This window comes from Notamacropus eugenii, chromosome 3 (assembly GCF_028372415.1).
Source record: "Notamacropus eugenii isolate mMacEug1 chromosome 3, mMacEug1.pri_v2, whole genome shotgun sequence".
NCBI lineage: Eukaryota > Metazoa > Chordata > Mammalia > Diprotodontia > Macropodidae > Notamacropus > Notamacropus eugenii.
The window spans coordinates 463,825,723-463,842,653 of NC_092874.1; the positions used below are offsets into that span (position 1 = coordinate 463,825,723).

General features: G+C 40.2%; 1 protein-coding gene across 8 annotated transcripts in view; it reads left to right on the forward strand.

The window, feature by feature from the left end:
• FHIT (fragile histidine triad diadenosine triphosphatase) overlaps positions 1-16,931 on the forward strand; it is a 1,742,479-nt gene that overhangs the window by 200,641 nt on the left and 1,524,907 nt on the right. For 3 of the 8 annotated variants that reach the window (XM_072598790.1, XM_072598793.1, XM_072598791.1), the window contains one exon: positions 3,026-3,134. The exons of 2 other annotated variants lie outside the window; for them this stretch is intronic. Coding sequence is in view for 3 of the 6 variants with exons in the window: in XM_072598795.1 (XP_072454896.1) it covers positions 2,303-2,343; positions 3,026-3,134 (150 nt within the window). In the remaining 3 variants the exon portion in view is untranslated. Of the gene's footprint in view, positions 1-132; positions 2,344-3,025; positions 3,135-16,931 lie in introns of those variants that run through there. 3 more of the 8 variants (XM_072598795.1, XM_072598788.1, XM_072598789.1) reach the window with 3 other exon arrangements.

Sequence of the window (16,931 nt, forward strand, 5' to 3'; positions counted from 1 at the left end):
TCCCCATTGAAAAGAGAAAAAAAGAATAAACACTACTTTTATAACAACTATGCATTCAAGATTTAAATTTTTTAAATTTCATTTGTCACATTTTAGTCCATTGCCTCTTTTCTCCTCTCAAATTAGATTGTTTTTTAAATTAAGAAGCATTTATTTTCAATTTACTTGTTTGCATGCATGCTAAGTACATGGTGCTTTTCCTCAGAGGTTGAGAAGTAGAATGGAAAGAGGACTGACTGGATTTGAAATGGGACAAAGTTGAGTTGGAATCCCAGTTCAGGCATTTCTTATGTGTGTGACCTTAGGGAAGTAATTTCTTCCCTCTGGGCTTCATTTCCTTGTATGTAAATTGAAAGGTTTGGTCCATATGACCTCTCAGGTCCCTGTGGTCGCTAAACCTTTTGAGCAATGGAATGAAAACTCCTCCATTCATTTGCCATTTGGGTTCCCCACATTGCCCCATGGATGGTGTTTATTAAGACTTGTTAAATGAGTGAAATGGTGAAAGAAAGAATCATTCAGGCCAGTCACCTGCTCCTTCCCCTTCCCATACATAGAATTTTGGCTTATTTGTTTGGATTTCTTGTTTTTATATATCATTCAGTTTAGAGTATTTTCCTCTTTACCTTCTACCTAGCAATCCATTCCTTATAATAGGTAAAACACACACACACACACACACACACACACACACACACACACACTTCAGTTAGTGTCCTACATAAGGGAGTAGGGAAGGGAAGAAGAAAAGGGGAGAAACTGCCCCTCAAAATGGAAAAGAACTCTAAAGACCTTTTGGTTTTGGGGCAACCTCTGTGTAACACTCAGACAGGTGGCTCAGCCTCCTGAATTCATGGCAGGGCCCTCTCTTTGTTTGGTTGGCCTTGCTTTTTGCCTCTGTTGCAAGTTCTTTTTGCAGAAGAATTATGGTTGGTGCTCCTTTGCCCTTCCCCCGTAGAGATTACTGGAGGTCCCATTCGGGCCATTGTGCCTCTTGTGTTAATTATGGATATTTTATGCAAGGCCTGAATGCTGTCCCATACATTACATATTACTGAGTAAACCTATAAATACTTGTACTAGGGTGATATTTGACTTCATTTTGCATCTAACAAGTTGAAATAAAAACCGACCTAAGTGTGATTGCATTGTTAAAATGTTCAGATAAATTATTTGGTTCATAAATAAATAATTTTAACTTTTATGATAATGGAGGGAGGAAAGGTGGTACAAGGCTTTTTGAATATGCTAGTAATTCATTCTTCTGTAGCTAAGATCAACAGCACTGTGAATTAAATGACACAATACTGGAGGACAGACTTCTGCGTCTTAGAACAAGTCACTCTTTGGAGATATTTGCATTATTGTAGATTTATTAGTACGGAAGGGATATTGAATAAAACTTACACTTTAACATTTACAGGATGGTAGATTTAGAATAGAAGGGCTCTTCTAGGTGAATTTTCACCACTCCTCATTTTACAGGTGAGGAAACTGAGGCTCAAAGAAATGAAATGACCTCTCAGGATTCTATAGCTAAGAAATGGCAAAGCTGGGGATTCCATTTCATTTCCCTTTCCACTGTGACATGTTTTGTCTCTTTCACAGGTTCTGTGTTATAAATGCTCCCCTGCCTAGAGCCACATAGCAAGCATTGGATGGCTCCATAAGATGGTGGAGGAGTAGAGAGACGCTAGGGTTCATGTTCATATCCTTTCTCTCTGCTTTCTCCACCCCCCCCTTCCTCCTCTTCCTTTTCTCCCAGTCGGGGGACACCTGGGACTGAACTGGAGAGGCTGGAATGATCAAACCTACACTGTGAAGTCAGGGCGAGAATGGGAGCAGCTGAAGCTTGCTATCTTGTCCACATCTTTCATTTCAGCCAATGACCACAAACTCCTTTGCTCCACTTGACACACTTTCAGCTCCACAGGCAAAAAGGGCAAGATAGCCCATCTCTTTGTTGGTCATCCACCTTCTTAAAAAATAATTTTGTCTTATTTTTAATTACAACTTTTTTTCTCCCCTTAAATTGCCTACGTTTAGCATTCATTTAAGAAAATGAGTTCCAAATGCTCTCCTTCACCCTAGCTCCTCCCTCACTCATTGAGAAGGCAAGAAATATGATACCCATTATATGTGTGAAATCATGCAAAATAGACTTCCATGTTAGCCATCTTGGGTCTCTTTGGTTTCAACCTCCCATACTTTTAGAAGAGAGTCCTCCTTACCTGCTTCTACCCAGCAAGCCATCTCCATTAGAAGAAAGACCAGGAAGAGAACCAGCATTTAACGGCCTCCTATGTGCCAGGCACTGGTGCTCCTTACGAATGCTCCTTGCAAGTAGGTATCACTTCACTCTTTGCACTTGTACCTCTAGTACTTATCTCAGCGTCTCATACATAGCAGGAACTTAGCAAATGCTTGTTGATTTCACAATGATCACAATGGGGAAAGGAAAAGTAAATAAAAATAAAAGTAAAAAAAACCACACTGTGTTTGACAGCAGAAGTAGTATTCTATCGCCACAGTATCTGACCTCTGCAAGGAGGAGAGGGAGTCGTCTCCCTTTTTTAGACATCTTGACGGCCTCTTCCTGCTCCTTTGGCCGCTCTCTAAGCCCCAGGTTCCCAGTGTCTCCATGGTCCCCAGAATCTCCAACCCCAAAGTCTGTTGTCTGGCTTTCGCATTTTGCCTTCTTTTCCCATTCCTCAGTCTGAAGGGCCCATCCCAGAAGTATTGTCAATCTCAAGTGAGATGTTCTGATCATAGACAGTCATTGTCCCTGAGCCATGGGAACTTCCCGTGTGAGCCAAATGTGGAGGAATCTGGAAGCAGGGATTGATCACTCTAGCTGGTTATGAAATCCACAGGCAGCAGGCGAATGTAGAGTGCAGAACCTGTCAAACTCCATCCTTTGTTGTCTACTTGTATTAAAATCCTGCAGCCTTCCCCCAGACCTTGTTTCTCGTTAGCTGCCTCAGACTTTTTTGGTCCTGGCTCTGACATCACCTTCCACTTCTAGGTCTTTGGTTCTGCCACCTGTATCCTGGTTACTGACCTTGGATTTTTCTGAAGACACTCTTGATCCTTCCTTACACAGGAACCTCCTGGCTGCTTCATTCCTCTTTCTGGTGAGTGGGGACTGTTTCATTCTGTGCTATGGAACCCAACTAGACTCCTCAGATCAGCAAGATGGGGTAAAAAGTATCTTAGGTTATTGATAAAGGAGAGAAAAGGGCTGAGACTTAGATGTTCTGACTTTCAGTCTCAAGTCTTCTGTGCGTTTACTGTGGGACATAGCAGGTAATTTCCTTCTTTTCATTTCCTTTTCTTCAGTCATAAAAAGAAAGGGTCAAACTACATGGTGGCTAATGTTCCTTTCTCCTATATAACCTCCTAATCTCAATCCACTTATCCATTTTCTGCTTTAATTAGAATTCATGTACTGAACCTGAATGAAGTTCAACATTCTCTAGGCACATCTGCATTAAAAATGGAAACCTGTAAACATTAATGATAATAATAAATAAGTACATTCCTGTGGGCTTTCAAAGTTTACAAAGCTCCTTACATACTCATTTGGTATATGAGCCTATCAACCAGTCAAGCATTTATTAAGCTACCTATTGTGTGTCAGATACTAGGTTCTAGGAGGTAGGTAGTACAGCTTATTCTGTCCATTTTAGAAGTAAAGAAACTAAAGGCCGAGAGTTAATTTACTTGCTCAGAGTCTAACAGCTGGTAAATGTCAGAGTAGAATTAAAATTCAGGTCTTTCTTATTCTAAGTCCAGGATGCTATCTAGTATAGCACAAATCTTTATCGTTAAACTTCGGTCTAAAGCTCCTTGTATGTAGAGCACTGAGATTAGCATTGGAGCAGTGAGGTGCCGCCACAGTCATCTTCATGAGTTCAAATCTGGCCTCAGACACTTTCTAGCTGTGTGACCCCTTTGTTTCAGTTTCTCATCTGTAAAAGGAGCTGGAGAAGGAAATGGTAAACCACTCCAGGATCTTTGCCAAGAATCCCAAATGGGGTCATGAAAAGTTGGACATGACTGAAACAACTCAATAACAAGATTGGTATGAGGATACAAAGAAGCTTTGGGCAAATTTACTGCCCTCAAAATTTTTATAATCATTTTGAAATTCATAAATCAAATACTTGTAAGGATGATGAAGGGCCTTGAATTCATTCTTATCGTGATCAACTGAAGAAAGTAGAGATGCTTAGCCTGGAGAAGAGTTGATTTGGGGAGAGGGACATGATTTTGGTCTGAAACAATTATTGAATTCAAAGATATTGATAGGGAAGATGGATTCACCTTATTCTGTATGGCTCCGGAGGGCAGAAGAGGGTATGATGGATCAAAGCTGCAGCAGATGCAAATTTGGCTATAAATTGGGGGAAAACACACTTCCTAATAATGAGAGTTGTTCAGAAATGGAAGGGGCTGCTTGGAATCTCACCTTGCTTGGGGTCTTTAAGCAAAGATTCAGTGACTGCTTTTTGAGCACTCTGAGGAGGAAATTCCTTTTCACCTTTGGATTGTACTTGTTGGCTGTTGAAGTCTCAACTCTGAAATTTTGTGCTTCTGTGCTCTGAGGCTCCTTGCTTTTCTCTCTCCTCCAGCAGGGACTGTTCTCCCCTTATTTTCAATGCCAAGCTCGCTGCCACATACCTCACCTTTGCAACATGCTTAGGATCCTGTGGGATTCAGTTTCTTCATCTATAAAATGGGAATAACATAGTAATAGCATCCACCTCTTGGGGATGCTGTGAGAATCAACTTGCTCATTCTTAGTTTTCAAAGAGAAGTAATGACATAAATCACACTCTAAGGTTTGCAAAGTGCTTTACAAATGTTATTATCTTGACTGAACAAATTGTAGTATATGAATGTAATGGAGTACTATTGTGCTATAAGAAATTATGAGCAGGCAGACTTCAGAAAAACCTGCAAAGACTTACATGAACTGAAACTGAGTGAAGGAGAACATTGTACACAGTTAACAGCAACATTGTTCAGTGATCAGCTATGATAGACTTAACTCTTTTCAGTAGGACAGTGATCTGAGACAGTTCCCAAAAGATTCGTGGTGTAAAATGCTATCCACATCCAGAGAAAGAACTATGGGGTTTGAATGCAGATGGAAGCAGACGATTTTCACTTTTTTTGTGATTTTTCCCTTTTGTTCTGTTTCTTCTTTTACAACATGAATAATGGGGCATTATGTTTATATGAGTGCACATATGTAACCTATATCAAAATCCTTGCCATCTTGGGGAGGGAGAGGGAGAAAAATTTGGAACTCAAAATCTTTTTAAAAAAATGAATGTTGAAAACTGTCTTAACTCGTAATAGGGAAAAATAAAATACTGTCCAAACAAAAAAGGGAACCAGTGACATTACAGGGTGAGGTCTTGACTTGTGCATGAATTAAATTTAAGTGGGTGGAACTGTACAAAGTTGTCAGTCTGACTTTCTCTTCCCAAGTCACTGAATTCCAATGGCAATGCTAACAGGTAAAATACTTTGCAGTTTTCAAGGAGTAAGAATAGGGACTGAATCTGTAATCTCTTTTAGTTAGGAAACTCCCAGATGAGGAGATGGGTGCCTTCTTTGAAACTAAGAGTCTTGCAGAGTTTCCTAGAGCTTTGAACAATGAGAGGTTAAATTACTTGTTTAGGATCACATAGCCAGTATAAGTTAGAAGCATTACTGGAACCCAGATCTTTGTGAATATGAAACCAACCCTCTGTCCATTATGGTACACTGCCTCATGTAAATGCTAGCTGTTTATCATCATCATCATCATCATCACCACCATCATCATCACCATTGTTTTGTTGTTATTGTTATTTTTTATAGCAGTGCTTCACCTCTTAGAAGAAAGAGCCTAAATTGGCACACAATAAATTTCTTCCTTATCCTCATCTTACATGTATATGTAATTGTACAACTATATTGTATTTGTACAATTCTGCTCAGCTTAGTAGCTGTTTCATTGTTGTAGATGTGAACCATCCAAATCTCTTGCTTTTCTGCAGCCTTCTGCCATTTTGTTACCTGGGAACATCTGATCACACACAAGTTAGAAACAAAACTGAAATTAGCCCATTTACTACTTGTCCTTTGGAGCATACATTAAAAATTGAACAATAAACTTCAGCTAATCGCTAAGATGAAGGCTTTGCATTTTCCCTCAATTTAGATTATCCATCTCTGGTCCTCATTAACACAGGTATTTAAGGGAGTCAGCCACCTCCAAGCCCTCTCACACAGTGGGATATGTGGGGCTACAGTCTCTATTGATGCATTCAGATTTATCTTCTGTAAGAAGATCATTTAGGATGTTGACCTCGGGGAGGCAGTTTTACATTTGAGGCAGGCGCAAATTAAGGAGGCCTTTCCTTCCTGGCACCTTTTAATTCATCACTGTGAATGATCTCAACCTCCTTAGGATGCTTGGAAGATGTTTACAAAAACTTCTCCCATCGTGTAATGATTCTTTAGGCTGATAGGAACCTTCAAGAGTTCTTCTCCTTTGGCTGGATGAAGTCGATTCGTCTCTCTAATGAGACAGGCAGAGAGACATGGAATTATGCCCCGGGACAGTCTGCACTCCATCGTTTGGGTCTGCATGCAGAAACTTAAATTTATGATATGACTGGGAATGATATAAGTTGGCAGAATAATGAGGCCTGGATGGGTTGGATTGCCTGGATGTACACTGCTGACCTTTGCTGGATGGGATGTGTCAAGCTTGGTCGTATGCATATCAGTTGTGGATAAAGGCCCTCATTTGGAGAGTCAAGGGTCATGAATTTTGCTTCAGAGAAGCCTGTGTGCAGTTGCCTGGTAACCATGATAGCTATTAGGTCCCTGTTATGCATCCCCATAAGGCATTTCATCTATTTTGAAAAGCTTGTGCATGATGTGAGTTCTCCAGGCAGTGCAAGTGTTGCAGTGGCAGGACCTTTGCCTGAACTTGGTCTCAAGAACTTGAATTTCTGCATGGAGTCCAGGACTGTCTCCTGGAGGCCACAACCATGAAGACTCTGTGTGTATGTGTGTGTGTGTGTGTGTGTGTGTGTGTGTGTGTGTGTGTGTGTGTGTGTGTAGGAAAGGAAGAAAAAAGGGACAAGACAAAGATTACTTGTCACTACTTATTTCACACTGGACACAATTCTAGTTTTTTGGGGGTTTTTTGAGTTCTTTTATTTGAAAGAACTAGGAATGTTAAACCTGGAATGGATCATACTTAGGTAGAAGGAATATGATATGATATAATATGATACAATATGCATCCAGGGATTTGTAGGGCTGCCATAGGGGAAGAATGAGGTTTAATTGCCTTGATTCCAGAGGAACAATGGGCAGAAGTTGCACAAAGAGAAATTTCATTTCCACATAAAGAAAAACTTCTTACAGTTAGAGTAGGGACTCTTAACACAACCTCCATGAGCTTGAATGGGAAAAGCAAATTAAATCTTTATTTTCATCAGTCTCCAATTGAAATTGAGCATTCCCTTCAACTGCTTAAAAAAGTTATTTGGAAAAGGATCCATTGACTTTACCAGATTGACAGAGGGGTCCATAACCTGGTAAGTTAGAGTTAGAGTGAGTCAAAAAGGAAAAACAATGCCTTGGTGTATAGCACGTGCAATGAATTGAGTGAATGAATGCATACATGAAAAACAGAATTTTTGTTTGCTAAGCACCATGCCAAGTGCTAGGGATACAAATACAGAAGTGTGTATGCCAGTTTTTGCTTTCATTGAGCTTACCATTCTAATAGAGGAGAAAATACATATGGGTGAGTTGTAACGAGGTGTTTGGCTTTGGGGTTTTCCCACACCTGAAGCACTGAGGAGACTGGCTAACTATTTGTTAGGTTGATGTAGTCAGGATTCTTGTTTAGGTGTGGCTTGCGCTAGATGGCCTCCAAGCTCCCTTCTAACTCTCAGATCCAGGAATTCTGTGACCTCCTTTGTAATCTCTCCCAGGTCTTCTGCAGTTCTCTGCACACAATGTATGCTCAGTTATGGGAGCAGGCTAACAACTCACATACAATGGGTGGTGGAGAAGAGGCCCTTTGGGATCTGGTGCTTGAGGGGCATTCATTTATCAGAACACTTCCTCCCAGAGTGCATTTAGACCTCCAGCCATACTTTTTGGCATTCCTAGTCAGGGCTCGAGGCTCCCTCATCCGAGATGGCAATACTGGAAGTATTCTTGGCTTGTTCTGTCAAACAATCTGGGATAGTGGAGAACATACCAAAGGAAACAGAAAAAAAAAACACATGCTGACTATGTGTTAGTCAGTAAGCATTTATTGTCAGTCAGCATTATACTTACTATGTGCCAGGCACTGTGCTAAACCTTGGGAATAGAAGAAAAGGCAAATGACACTTCCTGCTTTAGAGGTCACCATCTGATGTGTGTGACCTGAATGAGTGAAAAAAATTAAGGCTTACTATATGAAAAGTCCTGGAGAGACACTGTGTATTCAAGGAACTTACTTATAATGGGAGAGACCACATGTAAAGGTTTCAGCTACTGGGTCAGTGGAAAGTTAGCAATGCATCTTCTTTACTGTCATTTCCATCATTAAATTCTATCTATTTCTGTTGCTCAATCATTTGAAAGTACTGAGGACTTGAATGTTTAGAACTTTCTTTTCCAGATATTTAGTAGTGATAACTGTCTAGCAAATAGCAGCTACCACATCTGAAAAAACAGTTGCCAGGTCCTATTTCCATAAGGACTGAGTCCCTAGATAGTGGCTATGGCATCTGGAGAGAAAGTAGGGACAGTGGTCCAAGAAATGCTGCTATTCTGGGGGCTCTTGAGCTCAGGATTCTGGGGCATCTTCATCAGGGTCTGATGTACTGCCTGTTATGTACTGCCTCTTCTCTCTCTGTCTCTTTGCTACTTGAACTAGGCTACTTTGCCTACCTTATTGGTGACATTTGGTTGTGGTGAGATATGTGGGTGCATTTTCCACTGGGCTTACTCCCCTTGATGATGGCAGATGGTTCAGGATAGAAGCAAAACTGGGGATCTGGCAGGGAGGGGCACCACAATTCTCATAGAGTACATCTAGCTCAGAATTCGATGCATTTTTGATGAAGGCTTACTCCCATACCCTTTCTGGCTTTTCCCTTGGTGTCAATGTGGTTCATTAGTCTCTACTTTTTAGGCTACCAGAGAAATAAGGGGCGGAGCAGTTTTTTGAGGGAGACCACAGGTCCTTTTAGGGTAAGGTGCATAATTCTTTTTCCAAGCCCAGTTTAACAGCTCACTAAATGTAATTATAAAATTGCATAAGGTTGTGCTGCTTTCAGATTCTGGCAAGTTTGCAGGTTACAGGGGCAAAGGACAGATGCACTATGGAACTTAGAGCAGTTGATTTGCAAAGTCAGGAAGGCAGCAGAGGCAACAGACTTGGCCTCAGGACATGGAGTATCTTATAACTTGTTTTCTGGCTGATCATTTGACACCAATAGAATATCTTTGGAGTTACAACAACAACAACATCCTATATCCCTGAGATATTTGGTAAATAGCCATAGTCTTTAGAAATAAATACACATCATAAGTTAGCTAGAGGTCCATCATAAAGATGGCCCAGCCCTGAACCAGGAAGAGCTGTGAAGGAAAACCAGATGCTACGGCCTCTCACCCTGCAGTAACACCTACTGGATGACATGTAAAAAGAACTCTCAGAGCCCAGCCAAGGGAGCAGAACTCAAAAAGGTTTTTGCCAAGCATCAGCTAAGGGTCTCTACCATTTCTGAAAAACTGCACCACTATTCAGATGAAAGAGTCTTCTGAGTTGAAGTAAAAAGTGTCAGAAACTACATCTGCTATCAAGGAGCAGGCCCATCTGAGTGGAGGACCAGTCCATCTAAGAAAGCCTAGTATATAGATACATCCAGCTGAAGTGCTATGACCTGGGAGGAGCTAGCCCAGGCCAGTAGCAGAGTCTTCTTTCTAGTCCAGACACTACTCCTACCAATAAAAGATGAGGACGGTTCAAGAAGGAAAGAAGACATTGAGTCTTTAGAGTTTAGGACTGATAAATGACTTTGGGGCCTTGTAGTCCTAGAGTTGTGAATTGCCTTGGCTACGCATGTTCTATATACATGGGTCTCATTAATATTGTACTTTACATCCACATTCAATAACATCTCTGTATATTGGTAGATGAGTGTGCTCCGGGTTCATAGAAATTATCTATTGTTCCTATCATGCTATCTAGTGGCTGAATGTTAATTTGCAGTACGCTGGTGGGGGCTTGGAATCTATAGTGTCAGGTTTAAGTCATATTTAAGGATTACCCCTAGAATCCAAGGCAGCTGCCCTTCTAGATGACCCTAGCCTGTGAGTCTAAGCGTAAATTGCCGAGGGAGGGGGCCCAGAGGCAGTAGTCCAGTAGCAATACCTATGGGCAGCATACTTTGATCTCTAGATGTAAGAATGTGGGCACTCCCTCTAGTGGTGCAGTTTGCCACTCTTCCATGCCTTCTTGTCCCGTGTTGTGCTTTTTGTATGTCCTTCCCTAAATCCTCCACAGCGGATCCATCTACTGGGCTGGTGGTTTGCCTCTAGCTATATGATAACACTGTGTGTGAAAACCTTGGGAACATGCAGCCTATACATTGGTTATCTCTCCCTCACTCTTAGAGGAGGCCTCATCAGGTCCAGTTACGATCCCATTTTATGTTTTATTCTCTTTGAAATGATTCCGTTGTACAGAAATGAAGGAAATAGTAACATTCATTGGCAACGGATGATACAGAATTTGAATAACATTAACAACATAATCTAGTAGATAGGAACTGGAGGAGATTCTGAGTGTGGTGGAGGGATCTGTAGTGAGCCCAAGTAACAGAAACAGACATCAGAACAACAGAAAAGCAAGACCCAGGAAGAAGAGAAGAGAACAGCATAGGACAGTGCCAGCTGCCAAGCCCGAGGGTCTTCTCTACCACCTACAAAACAAAGTCAGCAGCCTTGGTAGGAACGTCCATCTCATAGTTGAAACAAATACAAAGCGTGTAAACTGGTAGGTGGTTCAAGTTATTCGAAGGAAATTAAGGTAAAAAAAGGAATCATGTTCAGTCCCCTTCTAAATGTCTCAGATGCTTTCTGACATTCCATCCTTCTTCCTGGTAAGTCTACCCATGCTTTGTCTTATACCTGATGGCTCACTCTGTATTGAGCCCAGGTTTTGTTTCTGTGGGACAGGATTTATGAAAATATCGTCAGGGTTCATCAGAGTCCCTAACTATTAGAAGGGCAGCAAAGTGAGTTCTATAGGATAGCAAGCTATGAATTTTAATACTAAGAATATTATTAATAATACATTACTATAAACAGGGGCGTGACTTTGGGGCAAGGGAGATGTTCAGGAAATTAAGATGACATCATCTCCACTAAATCTTTCAAATTTAGTGAAGAAATAAATACTGAAATCATTCTTTTCTCCTATGAGGGTGCAGAACCTGGAAACTGACTTAAGGATTGTGTCTGATTGACACAGAAGTCATTCCATCTGGAGTGAAATCTGTCTCAGGATATCAGTGGCACCCTGGTGTCTTTCAGACCAAGTGCAAGTTATTTTGAGGGGTGAACAACTAGCGTGAAGCCAGTGTTGCATCCAACAGTCCCACATATGGGTGATGAAGCAGACAAAAGAAACAACCCATAGTTGTGACTCAAGAATAGGTGGTGAGAATAAAGGAACTCCCAGGGAAGAGAACTCTCAAATTTCAGGGCTGGCCAGTGGAATGCAGGAACATCATTGGAACAGAGATGTAGAACTGGAAGAGACCATGGAGGTCATCCATTCCAGTCCTTTCATTTTACGGATGAGGAAACTGTGCTCTCGAGAGATTGGGATTTGCCCATACTTATATAGAAAGTGATAAAAACAGAATTTGAGCCTAAGCCCTTCATTTCCAAACCCATCACACTATGTAAACTCCTTAAGGAAAGGAACTGTCTTTTATTTTTTTAACTTAATTTATATTCCTAGTGCTTAACACTATGGCTGGCACATATGGGGAGGAGAAAGGGGAAGAAAATAAGTCTTTATGTGGCTCCTATTATGGTCAGGCACTGTGCTAAACATTTTACTCATTTCATTTCTTTTGGTGCTTATGACAACCCTGGGAGGTAGGTGCTGTTCTTATTCCTGTTTTATAGTTGAGGAAAATGAGGCAAATGGAGGTACAATGACTTGTCCAGGGTCACTCAGCTAGTAAGTGTCTGAGTCTAGATTTGAGCTCAGATCTTCCTGACCCCAGCCTCAGTGCTCTATTGTGCTGCTTAGCTGCCTTCACACAGTGAGCATTTAATACATGTTCATTGATTTGACTTGACTTTTCAATGTCCCATTCTTCTTTTTATCCAAAATCTGTTTAATATTTTTAACAATAACTTAGATAAAGGCATAAATGTTATGTTTATCAAATTTGCAGATGACACAGAATTGGGAGAGACAGCTAACACATTGAGCAAAGGATTTTTTATTTTTTGAACTTAGGCTAGAGCAATGATAATGTTTAATAGGAATGGTTAGGAGAAAATTCTTAGCCAGCCAAGACTAGAATGTTTCATAAAGCTAAAAATAGATGACTTAACTTGTATTAAATATAGAAGCTTTGCATAAACAAAATCAGTGCAGCTAGAAGAAAAGCCAGCACTTAGATGGCACAGTGCATAGAGAGATTGAGTTGAAATCAGGAAGACTTCCTGAATTCAAATCTGTCCTCAGGCACTTCCTAGCTATGTGACCCTGGGCAAGTCACTTCACCCTTTTTACCTCAGTTTCCTCATCTGTAGAATGAGATAGAGAGCAAAATGGCAAACCATTCCAGTATCTCTGCCAAGAAAACTCCACATAGAGTCATGAAGAGTCGGGTCAACTGAACAACAAAGAAAACAAGCATTCAAGTGGTAGGGAAAATATTCCCGTTAATATATATGATGTCTGTCCTTTTTTTACACAGAGAATTGGCATAAATATATGTGTGTGTACATATATACACATGTATATATAGATATATATGTATGCACACATATACCATACACATACACCATTATCCATCCACCACACACACACACACACACACACACACACACACACACAAACACACACACTGTACTTGGGCTATGTCTCTCTACCCAGAGCACTACAGATATGTGACCATTTAATTGACTCTGCATGTATAGCCTGTCTAGATAATTAGAAACAAATTCTATTGCCTTCCTTAATAGCAGGTTGTGGCAACCTGGGATGGTTGTTCTTGTCTTTGCTGTTGGCATTTTTTGTATCCTGATTACTTCTAAAGGATGCAATAAAAACAATGCAGAATAGTCCGATTAGGGAAAAAAGCTGAGCAGAGACAACCTAAAGAAAGAAGATGGAATAGATGCTAATGGTCATAAAGTCAGTTAATTATTCGTTAATATGGAACACTGAATGTTGCTTAAAATTTTTAGGCAATTAAGCTAAAAAGAAAGGTAGTGACATAGGCTATGTAGTATTTACCTTCTGTTGAAAAAATAAGCACAAAGTTTTCTGGGTTAACAAAGTTTTAGTTTTCTTCTTTTTCTTTTCTAGAAGTCAACTGAAGGAGAAAAATGTCATGTAGGCCATTGCAAACATGACCCGTAATAAAATAGCAGGCACTATTTATGATGATGGTTTAACAAAAGACATGAAACACTTTTGAAGTTGTTCCATAAAAGGCACATGGAATAACACTGAGTTCTTTCTTAGTAAAGACGTTTTTGAGAGAGTTGGGTGGGATGGAAATAAGATAATGCCTAGTAATGTCTAATTACTTTGCTTCCTGATGATCTACCTGAATATTTAAGTACTCATTAACATGAAATTTCCCATCAATGCTTCCCCATCCTGTAGGACTCCAATCCATGCCCTCCCATATGTTCACCATTAGGGGTGTTTCTTGATTTCTCTTGACATCATAAGGATAGTTAATGGAGTCCAAAGTCTGTCCTTTGTGTGTCCCTGATCATTTCTTCCGTAATTTCTTGCTTGTGATGGCTTATACCTACCATGCACATCTCTACTGATGTCTGTGTAATATTCATTTTTAATTCTTTGAAGATTATAGTGTTCCATTGCATGGAGCCATTCAAAAGCCGGAACTGTAGAAAGGGATCAAATTTAATGAATGAAGATGAATGGGCAGTTAGCATGTTAACATTCTTTCTCATATTATAAATGTTTTAGATGAATTTTGAGAACATTCTCTAATGACATATTGTTTGGGACTAGATGGAAGACTATGAATTATCTTTTCTGCCCTATACACCCTCTTAATTTTATTAAAATCTTTTATTTCCCCACCACAATCATTTCCCAATATATTGCTGTCTCCCCAACCTTCTCTTATAAAAAAAATAAATTAAGCAAAAATGACCAGTAAATCAACTGCCTTGCCATTGCAAAATTCTTCACATGTGATTCTCCTACCCTTCTAATGAGAGTAGAGTATTTTTCCTTCCTTCTTTAGGAGTAGCATTGGTTATTTCAATTAATCTCAATGAGCTGAGATTTAATATTTTAAAAATATTATTGTAATCGTCCTGTATATTGTTCTTCTGGGTCTTCTTTCTTTGTTCTGCATCAATTCATACAGGTCTTCTCATTCTACTATAAGAATAGTGAGATTAGATTATGATGGTGTATACACACATATGTTCATATCCCACAGTTTGATCAGCCATTGTCCAATTAATGAGTGCCTGATTTCTTTTTAATTTTTTGCTGCTACAAAACAGTACTGCTATACATCTTTGAGCCATGTACTTTAGATACTAGATATGAAAGGGGGTAAATATCATTCTTGGGTAAAAAAACAGGCTTGTATTCTCTCCAATAGAAGATCTACATGCTTCAGCTTACATGACCTAAATCCCATCCATTGGTATAGAGAGCAGGATAAAACTTGTATTTTCACTCAGAAATTGGCTTCGATATTCCCAAGCACTTCTGTAAGTACTTGGTTGAGAACTCCATAAAAGACTCAAGAAATCACTTTAGTCTGAAAACTCTTTAGGGCATGGTTTACTAGCTGTGAAAAACTAATTGTGAACTAACTGGTTTGATGAGATTATCAGATGCACAATTCATCACTGCAATTAAAACTGTTCAAAAGTAGTGTAGGCTGCCTGGGGAGGTACCTGAAAGTCTTTAAGTAGAGAATGTAGAACTGTGTCTTGAATATGTTGTCTTGGGGATTCTTTATCAGATGTGTAGTAGACTAGCTGAAGACTGGGGCCTCTTCCAACTCTGACATGTTGTGGTTCCATGAATCAGAGGTTGATAGTGTGCTGAGAGATGTTGCCAATAGTCTTGGTTTGCTCTTAGCTGTTTTCTTGAAAAGATGGAACAACCTATAACAGTGATTGGTAGTGTAATTGTGGTGCTTGACTCCAGCTTGCTCCTTGTGTAAGCTGTTATTTTGGGATACTCAGCCCTGCAATTTATTGTGGACATAAACTGGCCTAGACTTTTGAAGGAGTGTCCAACAAAGGGTTTATTCTGTAATTTGGGTTCAGTGAAAGGTTTCATTTCTGATTATAGTTATAGGGTAGACCTTCTTTCTTGACACATACCTGCAGAATTAAGATCAAGTTTTGTAAGAACTGGGCCTCCCCGCATCCAGGACATTCTGATGGCCAGAGAACTTCTGTAGATTTTTTAGATCTATGAGACACAATATACTTTAGAGTGGTGAGTTCTAGCAAGTGGAAAGTCACTGACATAGGTATATGATTGTCTATTATACTTCCTACCTAAGTTTGGAGCAGTGTGGTATGGTGGATGAAGTGATGGACTGGGAATCAGGAATACCTGGGTTTGCCTCTGGCGGGTTCCAGCTCTGTGATGATGGGTATGTAATAAAATCAGATTTGGATCTGACAAGGAATATAGAGATCTATACACCCATTTTATCCTTGAGAAAAGTGAGGTTGAGAGAGATTCAAGTGCCCTTGCCCAGACACACAGCCAGCAAATATATGAGACAGTATTTGAATTTAGTTCTTCCTAACTCCAGGTCTAGGGCTTTAAGCATTATGCCAACTGGCTGCCCAAATCATTTTAATCTCTCTAAGCCTCTGGGACTTTTGTGAAATGGGCTTAATACTGCCCATAATACCTGTTTCCCAGCGTTGGTGTAAGGTTCCAAGAAGACAAAGGACATGAAGGAGTTTGCAGACTTTAAAACGATGAATAATTGTCAGTTATTGATCAATCAAAAAGTATGTATCAGGTGCGAGCTTATTTGTAGATCCTGTGCAAGGGGTGATCAAACTCTGTCCAGTGGTGTCCCCAAACTTTCCCCATTGTCTGAGTTATTCAGTCTTTGCTTCAGCCTGCCATTGGCCTCCCTCTGGTACAACCACCTCTTGGGCATGAGAGACATTCCCGTTAGTCTGAGGAGGGGTAGAGGCTGGGGGTTGGGGTGCTTTTCACTTGCCTTGCAGCTACCAGGAGAGGTGTAATAGGATATTTTGCATTTCTAGCCATGCTTAACTTTTCTTCTGACTTTGTTATGAATCTGTCAGCTGAGTGCAATGAACCTTAATTATGGTTGCTTCTTCTTCCTTTCCCCCTATATGCTTTCCCTACTTCTAAGGTTTAGATGGCCCAAATATTTGAGAGGAGCTTCATCAGACATGCTCCATAAACTGTGATCTGGGCATTCCCTAGAGAAAATGAGGGGAACATCAGTAGACAGGAGAATTAGTCTCAATCTAGTATCTGCTACCAAGGGTAGCTGCTTACCTTCTCCCTTTATGGAGACAGGCCATTTTTAATCCTATTTGTGTAAAGTAGCATGCTGTCCCTCTATCTATGCATCCATTCATCCATCCATCCA